At 36.7% G+C, this 16,376-nt stretch overlaps 1 protein-coding gene across 4 annotated transcripts in view; it reads left to right on the top strand.

Moving 5' to 3' along the window:
• The first annotated feature begins 612 nt into the window (after positions 1-612).
• Positions 613-16,376, top strand: part of LOC139980469 (huntingtin-interacting protein 1-like) — a 51,008-nt gene continuing 35,244 nt past the window's right edge. For 3 of the 4 annotated variants that reach the window (XR_011797564.1, XM_071992089.1, XM_071992091.1), the window contains exons 1-3: positions 613-834; positions 10,434-10,497; positions 15,261-15,403. Coding sequence is in view for 3 of the 4 variants with exons in the window: in XM_071992089.1 (XP_071848190.1) it covers positions 760-834; positions 10,434-10,497; positions 15,261-15,403 (282 nt within the window). In the remaining variant the exon portion in view is untranslated. The remainder of the gene's footprint in view (positions 835-10,433; positions 10,498-15,260; positions 15,404-16,376) is intronic. The other variant, XM_071992090.1, reaches the window with a different exon arrangement.

The raw sequence follows: 16,376 nt of genomic DNA, 5'->3' as shown, positions 1-16,376 counted from the left end.
CACTCATATCCACCCCTTGTCTAACCTTGTTTACTTCTCTCCCACCACTGTACATCCCTATTCCACAGTTCCCACACCCCTATTTTTACCTTACTTTACCCAATCTCTATCCCAACCCTCACCTCTTTATCGATCCCCATTACACCTCCCCTCAGTGCCTACCCCACCACACCTTATCTCTTCCCTCCTGCCCCCTTTCCCTTTTTCCTATCTTGTGTCACTTACCCTCCTTCCCTTTACCTCGCTCTCTCCCCTTCTCCCTCTCATTAGGTACAAACCAGTGCTACAGTAGTTATTGCCCAGACCAGGCAACAGAACCTCATTTTACCCAAACAATTACTTTATATCGGTAAAGGAATGAATCCTGCAGGAGTTATGGTCGCCTTCAAATCCCTTTCTTTCGTTTTTCCAATATGAACCCCATCCCCATGGTTTCTTTTCCCTGCCCCTGCCTCTTTCCCAACACTTATTACTGTGGTACAGTGTTTATTGCTGTACACACTAGGTGTTACAGATTCGTCATTTCATAAACCTACATACACCAGTTAATTATAGATACTGACAATAACTCGGTACACCTGTACAAAACAGTACAATTTTGAACTTGCGGCTGCAATGTGTTGACTCATACGTACCCCCTCTATAGCGTAGTCAGATAGTACAATCATAACACAGTTCAATGTGAAACTAATCCGCTCTCTGAGTCATGGCTGCACACTGATATAAAATTTAATCTTAAATCATCATACACGAATATTAATGATGTCTAAGTTGTCGGTAAGGAGAAGTACAGATAGCCTTGAGGCTGAAAGGCAATCATTTGTAAAACAACAGGTATGTCTTATTTTCTTTAAAGCTATTTTTTTCGTACTTAAGCCTAGGCCTTGTTGCGAAGGAGGTTAGGCCAGGGTAATTACTGTAACTGCATTCAGTATAAGAAACAACATTGACTGAGGCAGTGGACGTCTGCACAAAGTGACACAGTAGACTAGGCCATACTTAAGTTTGGGTTTTGTAAGATTATTATACTCCTACGTTCTTGTGTATATCGATTTATTGTGGATAGGCCCCAATATATATGTATCTGACAAGTTTCTTGAATGCTGAAGTGATAGCCCTGAATTGAAAAGAAACTAACTTATTATTAATAAGCATATACTGTAGGCCTTTAGTAGGCTTGTTGGAAACCAAATAAAAGCAATGAATGATGGTAATGCTTAATATTATCATTAAATCTTACAGCAATAAAGTTAGACCAAATGTAGCCAACTGACTCCAGAAGCTGTCAAAATTTGCAAGTTGGAAGTAAACATCCGGGGAAAATAGAATGACTCTTGAAATATATATCTGCTGCTGGCTGCAAGTTCAATGTAGCCTAGGCCTATTTTCATAATATTAATGTTGATGTTTTTATCATATTGCATATAGGCCTAGCCCCAAAAAATTAATATTTACTATTTTGACCAATCATTCATACAGACGGGAAAAAAAAATACCACCCGATTGTCCGAGGGACGACCAGGACAAATCCTTGGCCCCGCCATCATTACCATAATAAAGTTCATAAAATTGGATTAACGACTCTTTTAAGTGTTCTAACTGTGTCATACTGTAGTTTGTAAGGGCGGTTTACAAGCTATGTAAGACTCACTCCCACTCATGATTCACAAATATTGTTGACTTTGTGAGTAGTGATATTATTGGTTGTGGTTTTTATATTAAATCATTCATGACAGTACAGAAGGGGCCAAACAGTAATTATAAGAGAATTTCAGGTTATGAAATTATGTCCTTGTACTTCCTTTTAGAGCAGGTCTGTGCATGCAGACCTACAAAATTCTTCAATGTTTAAATTTCACTGTGCAAAGTATCAAGATTCTATAGCATTGCTGCTCTAGTTGGAACAGATTCAGCAAACGTCAATATATAAAAGGTTCATATTATTTGAGCTGTATTTTACTCTTAGCCATGTCATGGTTTGCCGACATCGAAAAGACATATTCGGTATTTAGCTCCGTTTGTGACTCGTTAATTTGCTCCCTTCCTAAAGTTAAATTGTTGACAGCATCGAACCACTTAAAAATCCTGTGTCTAATTGTGTTATAAAATAATAACCCTTCCTCAGTGAAATATGTTTTATAGCACTTTATAAGAAAGAATATCTGAAAGGCACTTGACATGAGAAGAACCATTAAAAACAATGAATAAATTAAAGAAACTACTTTTATGATCGTGTAAAAGTAAGCTGGCCTGACATTTCGATCCTAGCAGGATTTTCTACAGAGGCTAAATGACAAACTGTTCAGTAACGAAAGGTACAAAAACACACGGTCTTCTCTTACGGTTACTTGTCATTTAGCTTTTGAAGAAGATCCTGCTAGGATTGAAATGTCAGGCCAACTTACTTTTACACATTCTCTTACACAGGCTCTCTGGTAGATAAGCAGTTTGCTAACAGTTTTATTTTATTTTTACTTTTATGATCAATAGATAAGTATAACACAGTATATCTATATCATAAATAGCTGGCACTAAAATGTGTACAATTGATAATACTTGACCTCTAGGTAGGAAATCAGTTCATAATGCTTGGCAACCTCATACAGTACCTCCATGTGGATAAGATTGGTGGCTTCTAACCTATACATATACTGTATACCACATGCTCTGTGACAATGTAGTTCACATGTTTAGCTCAATTGATCAATACTTAAGTTCAATGACTGGTGAGAGATTGGATTACCATTTCCTAGTAGTTTAAATCCAACCATACCAAAGTCATTCCATTTCAAGATTTCCTTACTTGAATACATAGTTCCTTCTATAGTTTTTCTATTAATAGGTTTTGAAAGCAACCTATATTTGACAAAAAACACCATTGTAGGGCTGATTTTGTTTAATTTGTGATGTCATGTGGGTAAATAATAATATTGGTGGGATTCGAAGTCATCACTCACTAAACTATTGTATTAATCTGTCTTGAAAAGGATATTTTTCCCCTTCTTAATTCACTGACCCATGCAAATTACAATGTTCATCCAAATGCCTGGCACTGAGTCATTATTGAACTGTATATACAGTATGCCCTAACACTTTTCAGTACTTCATAAGCTTCGGCTCCAATCAACAGTTAGAATATAGAGTGTTCACAGGCCTTAGTTAGTTACTGTAGCCATTATCCAAGGAAGGGTCTGCTCTCTTATGTGTTCTAATTGAGGTTTGTGTTACAGCTGAGAAACTATAGTCTTTAGTATTAGACTGTAGTTTAGTCACTCTTATTGGTGAACCTCAACTGTTAAAAGGGTAATTTTCAAAAACTTAAAAAGTGTAGTAGAATTACCACCTGGACTGATAGCAATTTTTTTTTTTTTTTTTTTTTTTTTTAACAGTCTGCAACATTTATCAAAATAAATGTTGTACCTAAATTTGGTCATCTTCTTTAGTACAATAAAATGGTGGTCGGATGCCTTAATCTTTGAGACGTACTGTAGGCCTTTTATGCTAGAACAGTCCGAAGGTTCACTCCTCGGGAGATTAAATTCTGCGTATACACACGTGAACCAGATCTGATCAGGATCGAATGGAACTCAGTTTCTTACACAGTTGTATTGTGCAATACTTACAGTGTTATCAGACATTGCAATCTGCATTATATCTATATGTTTCTTTCTTTTCACGTAAGTCTGTCAATTCAGAGATCATGCTCTATTGAAGATAACCTGTGATTTCGAGAGCAGTTGTTATGTACAGCAGATTTGATTCATAGCCCCTGCATCCTGTTCTGGACTCTGCTCGGATTTTAATAAGACCTCAGAATTTTAATCCAGATTCTTTTACATAATAATCGTCTGTGCTCGATCCAGATCTACAATGTAAACTGTCATGTTTAAGTGTTTTATAACATGTACGATCAGGTAAATAATTTTTTTAAAGTATTTTTCTGGTTGTCCTTCTTTTGGACAACCAGGCCTTATGATTTGGTTGTCTGAATGTTCAGCTACTGTATATGAATGAAGCAAGATAACAAAGAATGTATACTGTATTAGAGATTTGTAGGTTTGATGAATAGAACAGCTGCTTTGGCCTGGGTAGTAAAACTCACATTTGGATGGCCACATATTTTTGGTTCATTCCAGTAGCTCCAAATGTTTGGAAGGAGATTCCAGTTTATCATTATACTTGTTTTTTTTTTGGTGGGGGGGGGGGGGTGGGGTAACAATGCAATCTGAATTTGATGTAACCAGTGTCGTCAGGTGGACAACTGTCCACAGCTGATCTGTTTGTTCAAAGTCATATCCCCTGTTTGAATACTTTAACTGCCAAAACAAACCTCTCCTAACATGGACTTCTGCCATTAACTGTTTTATGTCAGTTTCATTTTGTAATCTGTGGCTAATTATTTTGAAAAGAAATATTTGCTTCCACTTTATACGTTGTCATTAGAAACTTGAAAGTAAATGGGTGATGCCGTTGTCCCACCACTTGTTAGCCAGATTCTTGAATGTGTGACCTATGGTATATACAGTAGGGCTAGAGACTAGAGTAAATGCACAAAGTGAGCTCGTTTAAATGGTTCCTCAATGTTTGTAAGGTTTTTCAGTATTTACAAAAGACCCAGTCAGGTCTCAGGAATTTATGGATGCAAATATGAGATTAAGCTGTTAATGTAAATACATAGGATGTGTGTAAAGTTTGTGATGTGTGAAAGGACAGTCATAATATTGTAGGTCAGTTCTGTATGTCACTGTTATGATATATACAGAAATGATTGAAAGGAAGTTTTGAGTGGGAGGAATGGGAATAGGGACTACTGATAAAGGAGGACCTACCCCTCCCCCCCCCCCCCCCCACACACACACACACATCCACGTCATTTCCTCTTGTAGCTTGAAAGATTGTCAGGGAAAATTTAGGGTTCAAATTTTATGTTATACTTATGAAGACTCTTAATGTTGCCTCTTAAAAAATAATATAATTTCTGTGACATAATAAAACCTGCTGGTTGGACTTATACAGCAATTCTTCCCATTTTGCAAAGCGTTCTTGTGATGAGATCTACTGAATAAATCATTCCCTTTTATTAATTCTTTTTCAGTTTGTGTGATTGGTGTTAACTACAGGTTTTACATACAATTGTATTTTGTACAGTATGTACATACATGCATAGTGCATACATCGCATACTGTACACAGTATAGTTTCACTTCATGGTTCTTGTCCTGAAGCTGGCCAAAACCTTGAAATTTGAATTCAGTCCAGTTAGTCTTGGATCAGGTCACTGATATGAAACACCTTATATGTTATCTACCACAAACAGAAAGATAGTAGATGTCAAATATTTAATCAAGATTGCTATAAATTTCAATTTAGTCTTGTCTTGTCGTTCCCATTGGTACTGTACAGTATAAAGCATGGTCGGGTACAGAGACACCTCTCTTGACCTGTACCATTGTAGAGTTTTAACTTTACAACAACTGACTGACTGTGTAAACTGTGCCGTTATTATCAAAGGAGGCGCAGCAATACAAGCTATTTGCTCATACTGTAGTTATGGAGTTGTTTATTTTGACTTCATACAGTTTTGGTATATAGTGCTAACTATTTTCGCCCCATATAATCGCAGCATTTGTTATCAAATTCATACTGTGTGTAAAATAGTGGTGAATTCAATCGTTTCTGTCGCTAAGTATATGCAAAGCACATTGACGTAAAATTTAACTCTACAACTCTTCTTGATTGTATTCTCACTATGTATGCACATACAGTAAACATATACGTTTCCAGTACACACTGTAACAATAGCTACTGTATACTGCTATATGGTTTCCAGTACACACTGTAACAATAGCTATAGGAATTCAGTACACACTGTAACAATAGCTATACGTGCCCAGTACACACTGTAACAATAGCTATTCACTTCCAGTACTTCACTCCTGGCTTACCTGTCTCCATCTCTACATGTGCACTTTTCTATCTACCTAAACATACAATACTGCCCTCACTTCTGGAGGCCCCACCCACTTACTTTAATTGGAACTACTGCATGTTCCAGTCATATAGTTTAAGTATGTATGCATGTATGTTAGATCATCCTGCAAGCAGGAACTCGCGAAGAATCCCCGCAAGCTGACCGAATTCAGTCTCTTAGATTCATATTTAACATCCATGATTATGAATTGTCAATTGTCGACAACTCTGTAACTGGACGACATACATTAATCTTGGAGTGACTCCAACTCGGGACCTTATGATTGAAAGGCACTGGCGTTAACCACTGAGCTAACACCCCTAGGAGTAGTATCTATATAGGAAAAGGAAAAAAAAAGTACTGTAGGAGACAGGGAAAGTATCGTAGCATCGTAAATCCCCAAACCAGTAAGTCTTGGGAGAATTAATGTGTTGCAAACCCCTAAGTGTATATAAATCTGCTTATAAATATTCATACTTTTATGTAGAGCTCTCGATATCTGAATTACCCTTTTTGCGAGTAGCCTTTCAATATCTCTGCAAAATGTACTGTAGGTCTCGTGAAGACACAGAATTTCAGGTCATCTTCAGTCATCAAGTTTTAATATATTTTCCTAGGAACAAGAGATTATGTCATTGCCACAATTTGCAATTTACAATGCAGCTGTTTTGCTTTTTTATTAAAATTGAGGAATGTTGATTTCATTGTTTAGATTTGATTGGACAATAATATTCAGGAAAAAATCATAATACTGGAAATAAACCAGTGTACAGCAGACAGTAGGATCGATCTGTAATAATAAGGAATGCTGTTCATAGTTATTCATGTGAAGCCATCCATGCAGCTACATGACAGTTGATCTAGCAATTAATCAGATATAATTTCAAGATATATTTCAAGATGATCAGGCTTGATCCTTTTGGAAACATTTCATGAAAATCTTTAGTGTCCTTTTCATATGTTTACTGTGAAAACTGAATGTTGTTTTGACTTAAATTTTTTAATTCAAAGAACTGCACCAAAAGGAATTGCTATATTTGATATTAAATGTCATATATTTAGGCTGGTATTCATTATTTTAAGGAGGTTTTCATTCCTCAGACAATAAGGCCTTTTTTGTTACTGGTGCATTTTGAGTAGAAATTGGACCAATTTTGTCTTCTTTATGCTTTCAAACAATTATGGAGAATTAATAAAAAAATGGTTGAAATTCTTTCCTTTTGACTTGTGGTCCATCCCATTATGAAGAATGTGCCAACACAGTGATGTAATTTTGACGGTCAAAATTGAGTTGATTACTGTAGGTGTACTAGTCGGTAATTAACCTTCATTTGGTGAATAAAGCCAATATTTAGGGATCTAAGGTTTTGAGTAATATCTTGCATAGGATTGTTAAAAATTGCTGACCAAAGGAAGGAGATGGCTCTTGGAAATTTGGCCATAACAGCAAAGTTGGCTGGTCAAAGAGATTAGCGTGTCATGGACGGTCTGACCGACCGAGTGCCTTGTACCTGTACTTAAACCGAATTTATCTGATTGGCTCAAGGACGATTCTGATAGGGAATCCCCAGCAAGAGATTTGAGTCTTAGCTCAGAACACTGGAGAGAATCAGCCTATCATCTGTCTGAGCTCTCGTTTGCTAATCTGTATTCCCCACGAAAAGAAGACACTTATCACCGAAAGTGTGTCATCTTAAGGATGTGATAGAAATCTTCTCGAGGTTCCCGATGAATGACTCCTCCAAACGGCTAAGAATCATCTTGCTACATTGAGGTGATAAATTCTGTTTGAATGGTCGTGTCTGGGGATGTCATTTTGTTTGGTAATTGTGTCATGGCATAGTGCCAATATGTTCCGAAACCGTTGACTTTCTCTTTGTTTTTCTTGTCGCATTTTCGACGGAGCATGTTAGCAGTGTTCACACCGAAACCGACGCCCCATCATTTTGGTCATTTTTTAGATCAGCTTCAAACCCCCCCCCCCCCCCCCCCGTCTCCGTAACAGCAAAATAAACATAATAAATAAAAAAAGGCCATTAAAAATTGAAGTGGCTGGATGTAGTGATAGGTGATATATGATACCGGTGCTGTGGCAGAGTGGATAAAGGCGGTGGCATTTGAAGCAATGAGGCTTAGCAATCGGGAGGTTCCAGGTTTGATTCCCCGGCCGGGTCATAGTAAGGTGGGTGTTTCATCCAAGAGCAATCTACAGTTTTTCCATCTGAAACGACTTTATAAATTGAAGAGTTTCCAAATAAGAGTTAAACATGTTGAATTGGAAGCCACCCGACATGTAATCCATAAGCCCTTGCGGGTTTCTCCCACATTTGTGGTCAGGCGCGTATCCAAGGGGGGCAGCCCTTGAGCATATTTTTTAAATTTCTTTTAAATGTTTTTATGATATCGCTAGTAATTTCAAAAGAGAAAATGATAAGATGCAACTTACGAGGCCTGGGAAGTGCCATTTCCAGCAATCTGGGAGGCCAAAATTTTCTTGTACGCTACGCTTAGATAGTTTGCAATGCCATATCTACGGCTCTGATAGTTGGCCTACATTTTCGCCCCTCACTTGGCAAATTCCTGGTCGCTTCAAGCGTCATTAAAATAGCTGCGGATTATTAATAGTATTATTTAATATGTATACTTGCTCAAGTCTCCAGCCTTGAGTGTGAAGAAATTGAACCTGTGATAATCTCTGAATTGAATAAGATCTTCCCTTAGCTACTGTATCCAGTGAGTATATTTATGTGGAAGTCATTCATCAAAGTTTAACCTATCATAGAGACCTGAATGATTGCTGAGTTGCAGTACTGTAGTGTCTCCCTTGATATAAGTCATCACGTCTCATATTATAAATAACTCTGACAAGTAAACACAGATCTCTGAGCATGTGTGTGTGTGTGTGTCTAGATGTCAATCTTAAATATGACATTTTGTCAAACATTTCCAGTTTATTATGCCATGTTTCCTCGTCTCCCGGCTGAATGTTTCCAGTGAGTCATTCCTGACAGTTACATCTTGATTTAAAGAGGTACACTGTACTAGAAAGTCTTTGGCTATTTAATGTACATAACTTATTAACTACTGTACCAGCCTAGTGGAAATTATGCAGTGGAGTAGCTAGTGTGTGTGTGGTAAATTATAGCTTTAGTGTGGGAGACTTTCATGGAGTACTTTAAAAGTAACAATACAACCTTGTTTTCCATACATGTGTGGGAATCATGTTTAAGAAAGGGAACTTCTTTAGAACAGGGATTTACAATAAATGGTAGGTTTAAAGACAAGACCGTACTGTAGCCTGTTTGCTCATACTAATTGCATATTTATAAGCATAAGTGTGTTTGCAAAGACTATCAAGTGGCATCTGTCTGTCTGTTTGTGTGTGTTAGTCTTTCTATCCACATCTTACAAACTTTTTGCATCGCCTCAAACAGTTAAATAACTTTTGGTATTTGATAATCAATTGGAGATGGACTGACCAATTGGAGATTTCAGAAGATGCACAAAGAAAAAAACAAAACAAATTCCTCATGCTAAGTTGCATGGCCTACAGCAGTTGTTCAAATTCTTAAATTACTTCTTACTTTTTTGTAGTTTATTGTGTTCAGGAGTTTAGGTCAAAAGTTCTTCTAAGTGTTATCATTTTTGGTAATTTGACACAAAAATCAGCACTGTTCTTATCATTTATTCTTCCACTGTAGGAATGACAGAAGCACTTTTGGCTACACATGAGCCTAATGAACCCTGGCTTAGTACATTACTTAGTGTCTTAGTTGGGGGTAAAGGATTAAAAGATTAAGGTTGTGTAAATTGAGCAATGTGCAACCACACTATTAAATGACCGGTCATTATGCTACTTCACAGATATGAAGCTAAGAGAATGCATCATAGTGGCTCATTCTTATATTGTTAAATACTGAGTCACATTATAGAAGGTAAGGTTTAAAGCTTCAATGTCAGTTTGTTGAGGTCAAAGTTCACTTCTGGATCTTTAAGAGTCAAATTTGACAATGCACAGTACTGCATGACACAAAGTCATGTTGGCATAAAAGTTGAATATACTGTGTATATACTCATCTAATATGGTAATGGGGATCCTTGAATAATAGTGAAATTGGGTTGCTGTGGTGGTGTGAGCAAAAACGAATGGGGGTGGGGTGGGAGGAGGATGGGTCTTTGGCCCCACCTCCATCCTCAGTCGAAAACTGGGTTGTTTGAAATATTGTGTGAGCACAACCTTGCATTTAGACCTAAGTGTAGAACTAATTTATAGTCTTACTCTAAATAAACCTAAAGAATGCACCATTTTCACTCTTAAAGTATAGATTCCATTGTTGATTTACAATGCATCTGAACTGGTATCTACTTAAGCAGTTTATGAGCTGCTTCTTCAATAATAGTGCGCTAATGATTGAATTCGTAATGATTTTTAGTAACCAAAATTTGTTATTTTTCTCTTTCAGACAACAAGCATTAACAAAGCCATTAATGGCCAGGAGAACCCAGCCAAAGAGAAACATGTCCGGCGTATCCTTTACATTAATGCACATAAAGAGGTTCTCGTGTGTGGGGTACACCTCTCACCACGCCAGATATACAAATACATTCATATATTATCAGAGGCGTAGGATGGAAGTTCAGATCAATGGGGAGGGGGAGGAGAGGGGTTCACTTACCGGCCAGATCCTTATGAGGGCCCAGGTGGCTATTGACTCAGCAGCTGCACATACATCATTGCCAGATATTTCCCTTTACCTTGCGGTAAATTTTAAGGTCAAAATTCTTGTTAGTTATTTGGAATATATATCCATCTTTCTTCTCATGATTCATTCCCATGTTTTGTGACGAAAATTGTGGCAGATTATCCTAATGTTATGAATTGTGCACAGTAAGCCATAGGATAGGCTGACCAGTTGTTTACAAAGGGATTTGCGTATATATGAATATAGTGAAGCTAAAATATTTGCAGACAGCCGGTTACAGACTGTCAGCCAAGCAATCACTGAAAAACTGATTATTTGGGAATGAATCTGTGTAGTATGATGGTAGTTATTGATGTATTGATGTGTACATGTACAACTTTATTGAGTTATTACCGCTCAAATTAGCTCTGACATGGCGCATTTAACACATACCGCTGGTCTTGTTTTTGGTGGCCTCTGTAGAAATAAGTGTCTCTTATCAGTACCTTCCAACCTGTTTAGTACGTGTACAACTTTCTGCAGTGTTAACAACTTCCACGGTCACCATTTCAGCCATTCTCACTCATTCTACGGGTAATTTTTTCGTGATTTGTTTTCTCCAGTTGTTTTGTTTTTCATTAATGTACGAAACCGGTTAAAATTGCAGTTTCTAAAACTGATTTTAGTTACGAGTTTACGGTTTACCGTGCAGCCTTAGCTTAGCGTTGGTATATGTTTCGAAAAACTAGCAGATTTTCCCCTCTTTCTGGTATCCGAATGTATCTCTGATTGAAACTACTTTAGTTGCCCTTTCAATAAATGTTGTGACGAGGCTTTCTTCATCTTCGTTTATGGGAAGATTTCACGTTGAAAATGCAATTAGCGTTTTTAATGAACTGCAATCGATATTTGTTTGATACTCCATTTGTAAAGGGGATGAAAAGTACAGTCATTGATAAGAGAAGTAGCATAGAAAGGCTAGACACGATATATGTGTATGTTTGTATGTATGTATGTATGTATTTTAGATCCTCCTGCAAGCAGGAACTCGCGAAGAAGCCTCATTGGCTTATCAAGCTGACTGAAGTCAGTCTCTTACATTCATTTTAACGTCCATGATTAGGAATTGTCATTAGTCAACAACTGTGTAACTAGACGACATACATTAATCTTGGAGTGCCTCGAACTGGGGACCTTACCGTTAACCACTGAGCTGACTCTCCTAGTCACTCCTCAATGTCTGAGAATTCTGTGAAAATTGTAGATACTTCCATTGGTTTAGTGTTGTCGTCGACAAATTTTTTTAGCCTCGTCGTGACAACTTTTTATATGCCGAGTCGCATTGCTCGGGTTCATTTTGCACTACTTTCCTTTGACAATATGATTGCTCTCAAATATGTAAATGCAAGAAAGCTTAAAAAAAATAAACATGGTCCAATTGTTTCTCCCCTGTTGATACAGTCCCTCCCTCTGTCGTATCATATTAAACTTTGTTTTTTATTCTCAGGGAAATGTTTCTCGCTTAGTAGTCTCAACATATCTATGTAGTATCTCAGGAAGGATTTATAGAGTTACCAGGAAATAAGATCTAGAACCATTTTAGGCAAGTCTTTAGCATGCTAAAGACAATTGAGAAAGGAAAAGCTGTTGATATGATAAGGACGCATATAAATACAACCCTCTCTCTCTCTGGGTTGGATTTCAAAATAACGAATTCGATTTCATACCATTGGGTCAACACAAAACATTGATACACTCATGTACGTGAGTTTGTGATCCAGGGACATACAAACCTGTGGATTATGATAAATCAGTATCCATTTTCTGAGATTACATTGTTGACATGGTTGACATGATATAATGTTTATATTATAATTGTCGTAATTCTGGGAAATTTCATAGAATTTGGTCAACACAAACATTGATACACATATGTACGTAAGTATATTATCCAGGGACATGCAAAACTAATTAAAAATTTTGATAAATCCGTATCCATTTCCAAGATTACATGGTTGACATTATATAATGTTTATATTATTATGGTTGTATTACTGGGAAATTTGAAATATTGTAAATAAAAATGTTTATATTATTTATTTGTTTTATTACTGGGAAATTTTCTGATGTATTTAATGACCTTTCATGGATGGCGGTTGTAATAACATGTCCATCTTTGTATGCTTAATGTTTTTCGTAACACTGTAGATGTTATAAATTTACGGTACAAGATCGAAAATAACCCGCGATGTGGGTTTATATGAGTACTAGTAAGTTATACTGTAGGACAAGTGGTGGAGAAATCCAACACCTAATGCATGGTAGATGTTATTGGCTGTGTTTCCTGTAATCATGTCCAACGGAAATACGACCAAAAACAATGCAACATTGTCTTGTAACTAATGTAGAGGGAAAGCCTATCAAATGGGGAACTCACCAGGCCTAGAATTTCACAGTTTTGGCTACTTGCCAAACAAATAGAAACTGTACCTCCAAAATGCACCAGGAGCTATTTAAAAAAGTGAAATTCCAACTGGCATTTTCCTGAATTACAGGGCGCGTATTATTGTATAGGCTTGCATGGGAGCAGTTCAATAATATCTGCTGCTTTTAAGTTAGCGGTAAAACAGGACTTCTTTTAATTTCATGCCAAGTCTTTAGTGTAGAACGTTAACCTATTAATCATGTGTTTATTTCCTTTTCAAATATCTAACATGAAAGTGCCATTTGTGTTTCTTCTGGCAAACCATGAAGTTCACCAGTGTTTAGACAGTAAGTAGTCTGAATGTCAAAGGCCTGCTCACAAAACTATCAAAGTTCAAATTTGACAATCTGTTAATGTTTCGAGAACTGTGTCAACTTTAAACATAATTTTGATACTGATATTATAGAGTGCACTGAAAGAATGCCAAAGATGGAAAGTGTAACAGAGGTGCTGCCACTAACCTGCTGTGATACTGTAGTATCGTAGGAATATCTCTTGAAGTTAATGTACTATTTAACAAACATAGTTACAGTATATGTCAGGATTTCTCCCAGTATGGGGTGCCTGTAATAGGGGTCACATGTATCATTTAGGGAGTACAAACGTATATATGACCAATGGAGTTAGTGGTGTTCATAGCTGATAAGACAATATATTTTAAGGCAGCTTATAGTATATATATAGTATAGTATATACTATATTATATAGTTTAGTATGTAGTATAGTGTAGTATGTAATAACACTAATATATAGCATTCTGTAGTGTACTATTTGCTGTATACTCAGATGCAAGTATCCTTTGAACCATGAGAGTGAGTGGTCCATCAGTATAGAACTGAAAGCAAATGTTAGTTGGAAAGGCGGTTATGTATATCAATGGGTACAGGTAGCTCTGCAAGTACCCCCCCCCACCACCCCATACAGTTCGTCCCCAAATACCAACCTGCATATCTCCCTAATGTGACATGTAGGTTGAAGCCGTGTCACCTACATGGCATCACTATTCTGTAAGTCTGATAATAGATAACATAAGTTACTGTACTTCCATCTTTGCACTGATAGCATTGTTGTTTTATTTTTTTTTTTCTTTGTCTGAAGTGTCTTTCAAAATTTTCCAAAGGCCACAAGACAAGTTGCGGGGGACATATTGTCCTCGATTTGAATGAAAGTTGAAAGAACTAGAAACAATAGTTGCAATATTAAAGTAAAGACTTTTAAAAAGCAAACCATGGAAAAGGTCATTTTGGTTTTCATGATTCTTTGTATGTCAATGACATCCTTGAGAATTTGCATTGCCTTTGGAGGTTTTCATTGAGAGTAACATGTATTTATAAGATAGTTTGTGGAAAAAGGCATACCAGGTGTGATGTTGTGGAGACCTCTTCAATTGTGTTCCCATACTTTCACTTTAAAGGGAAGCAGGAGGCTTGAGTGAACTTGAAGGTAAAAAAGTACAGTCTTTTTGTGGAACGTTGACCTTCGTACTATTTTGAAGTGTTTTCCTTAATGAATTCATTGCTACTGGCCTGTTGTGTTTCAAGCGTGCTGTCAATTAGACCTTGGATATATGTCACAGTTGATAGTCTACTTGTTGAAACTGTGTGCAGCGGTGACCATTATTTGACTTGCTAGCATATATCTGTTGGCCAGTACTGTATGCCCACTCTGGCAGCCAATTGCGTTTAATGTAGAAATTACCTGATTTTTTTCATTATTTATGTTGTGACTTACCGATTGCTGTTATCAGCAAGCGATGCTTCTCCCTATGGCTTAACTGTATAGTCTGTTTAAATATGAAAATATTAATTTACATAATTTATTTGTGTTAATTTGCAAGCCATTTCTTTTTCTTATATTGTTAATAACATGCAATATTCATACAATATATTGTAAAACAAGAAAAGTGACAAAACAGAACAGCTTCACTTTATAGCGTGTTTGAATATGTAAATAGCAATTTACATCATTTATTAAATTTTGTTAATTTGCAAAGCATTTCTTATTTCTTATGTTGTTAATAACATTCATGCATTATATGGTAATCAAAAATTTAAAAAATGACAAAACATTTAAACACAATAATTGGTTGTGACACCATAATTTGCCTTGACTTGAATGTTCAGGTGTCATTATGGGAACATTCCAGGAGAAAGGGATGAGTACCTTCTGGACCCTAGCAACCAGAACACCTCTTCAAGGGAACCAAGTCAGCTGTTGGAAATTCTGTCACACTCTGCACAAACTCTTGCAGCAGGGCCACGAAAAGGTAAGCAGTTCACCACCGATCGAATCGAACGTCATCGGCCAGCTAGGACGGAGTGTGGATCGTACGATGGACCCTATTAACTTATAACATTAGGCCTCTAATTTAACTGGTATTAATGTGAACATGGTTAAATATTTCACCAAATTGCTAAAATCCACTGTAGAATTGCAAAGGTTTATCACCAACACTGAATTTATTTTCAGTAGTTATAATATGATAAAAGACAAAAATATCAAACGTTCTAAATTTCAGTGCAAGATGAAAACATTTAAATTGTTCCCTAGTTTTTACTTAACCAATTTGTCATGGAAAATCTTTTTGTTTTTTTCAAATTTTTGGTCCAGATGTCGATACTGAACTGCTTAAATTTAAAAGGGCAAAATAGATTTTAATTTTACAAATTATATTTGACCCCACATCACAGTGGCCGTAAACATCCCGCGACATCTCGAACCAGCCAGCTTTGTTACCTTGGCGTGTGAGATGTTGTTTACAAATCCTACCGTATATTTCAGACATAGAATTTAACCAATGCAGATTTTCATGGTGTGTCTAAATTGTGTTTGATGCAACATCATTTGTCAGAATAATTTCTTGGGTTAGATTTATGCAGTATACTGTCAGACTATGACATGGCTTACATATTAATACTATACTAATCATTCCATCACGAACATGGAAAATCCCTTGTTACAAAAGCATGCCTTTGTTCCTTGCCATTTTCTTAAACCAAATTTTTTAAGTCCCCCCCATTCTTTGCAAAAGGGGTACCTCACTCATAATAATGTGATTGTTAGGGAACAATCATGTAAAATCTGAATGGGATTAGTTAAACAGTTAAGATGTGGAATGCATAAATACGGCTCGAAATGACACGTAACAGCATGAGTATAGTACAGTGTCATCCTGTCCAGGTAATGCTTCCATGGTAACACAGTGCATTCAGTCAGAAAGCTTAAATGTTGACAATAAG

Source organism: Apostichopus japonicus, chromosome 15 (genome assembly GCF_037975245.1).
Source record: "Apostichopus japonicus isolate 1M-3 chromosome 15, ASM3797524v1, whole genome shotgun sequence".
Classification (NCBI taxonomy): Eukaryota; Metazoa; Echinodermata; class Holothuroidea; order Aspidochirotida; family Stichopodidae; genus Apostichopus; species Apostichopus japonicus.
This window is presented reverse-complemented; position numbering and strand designations above follow the sequence as displayed.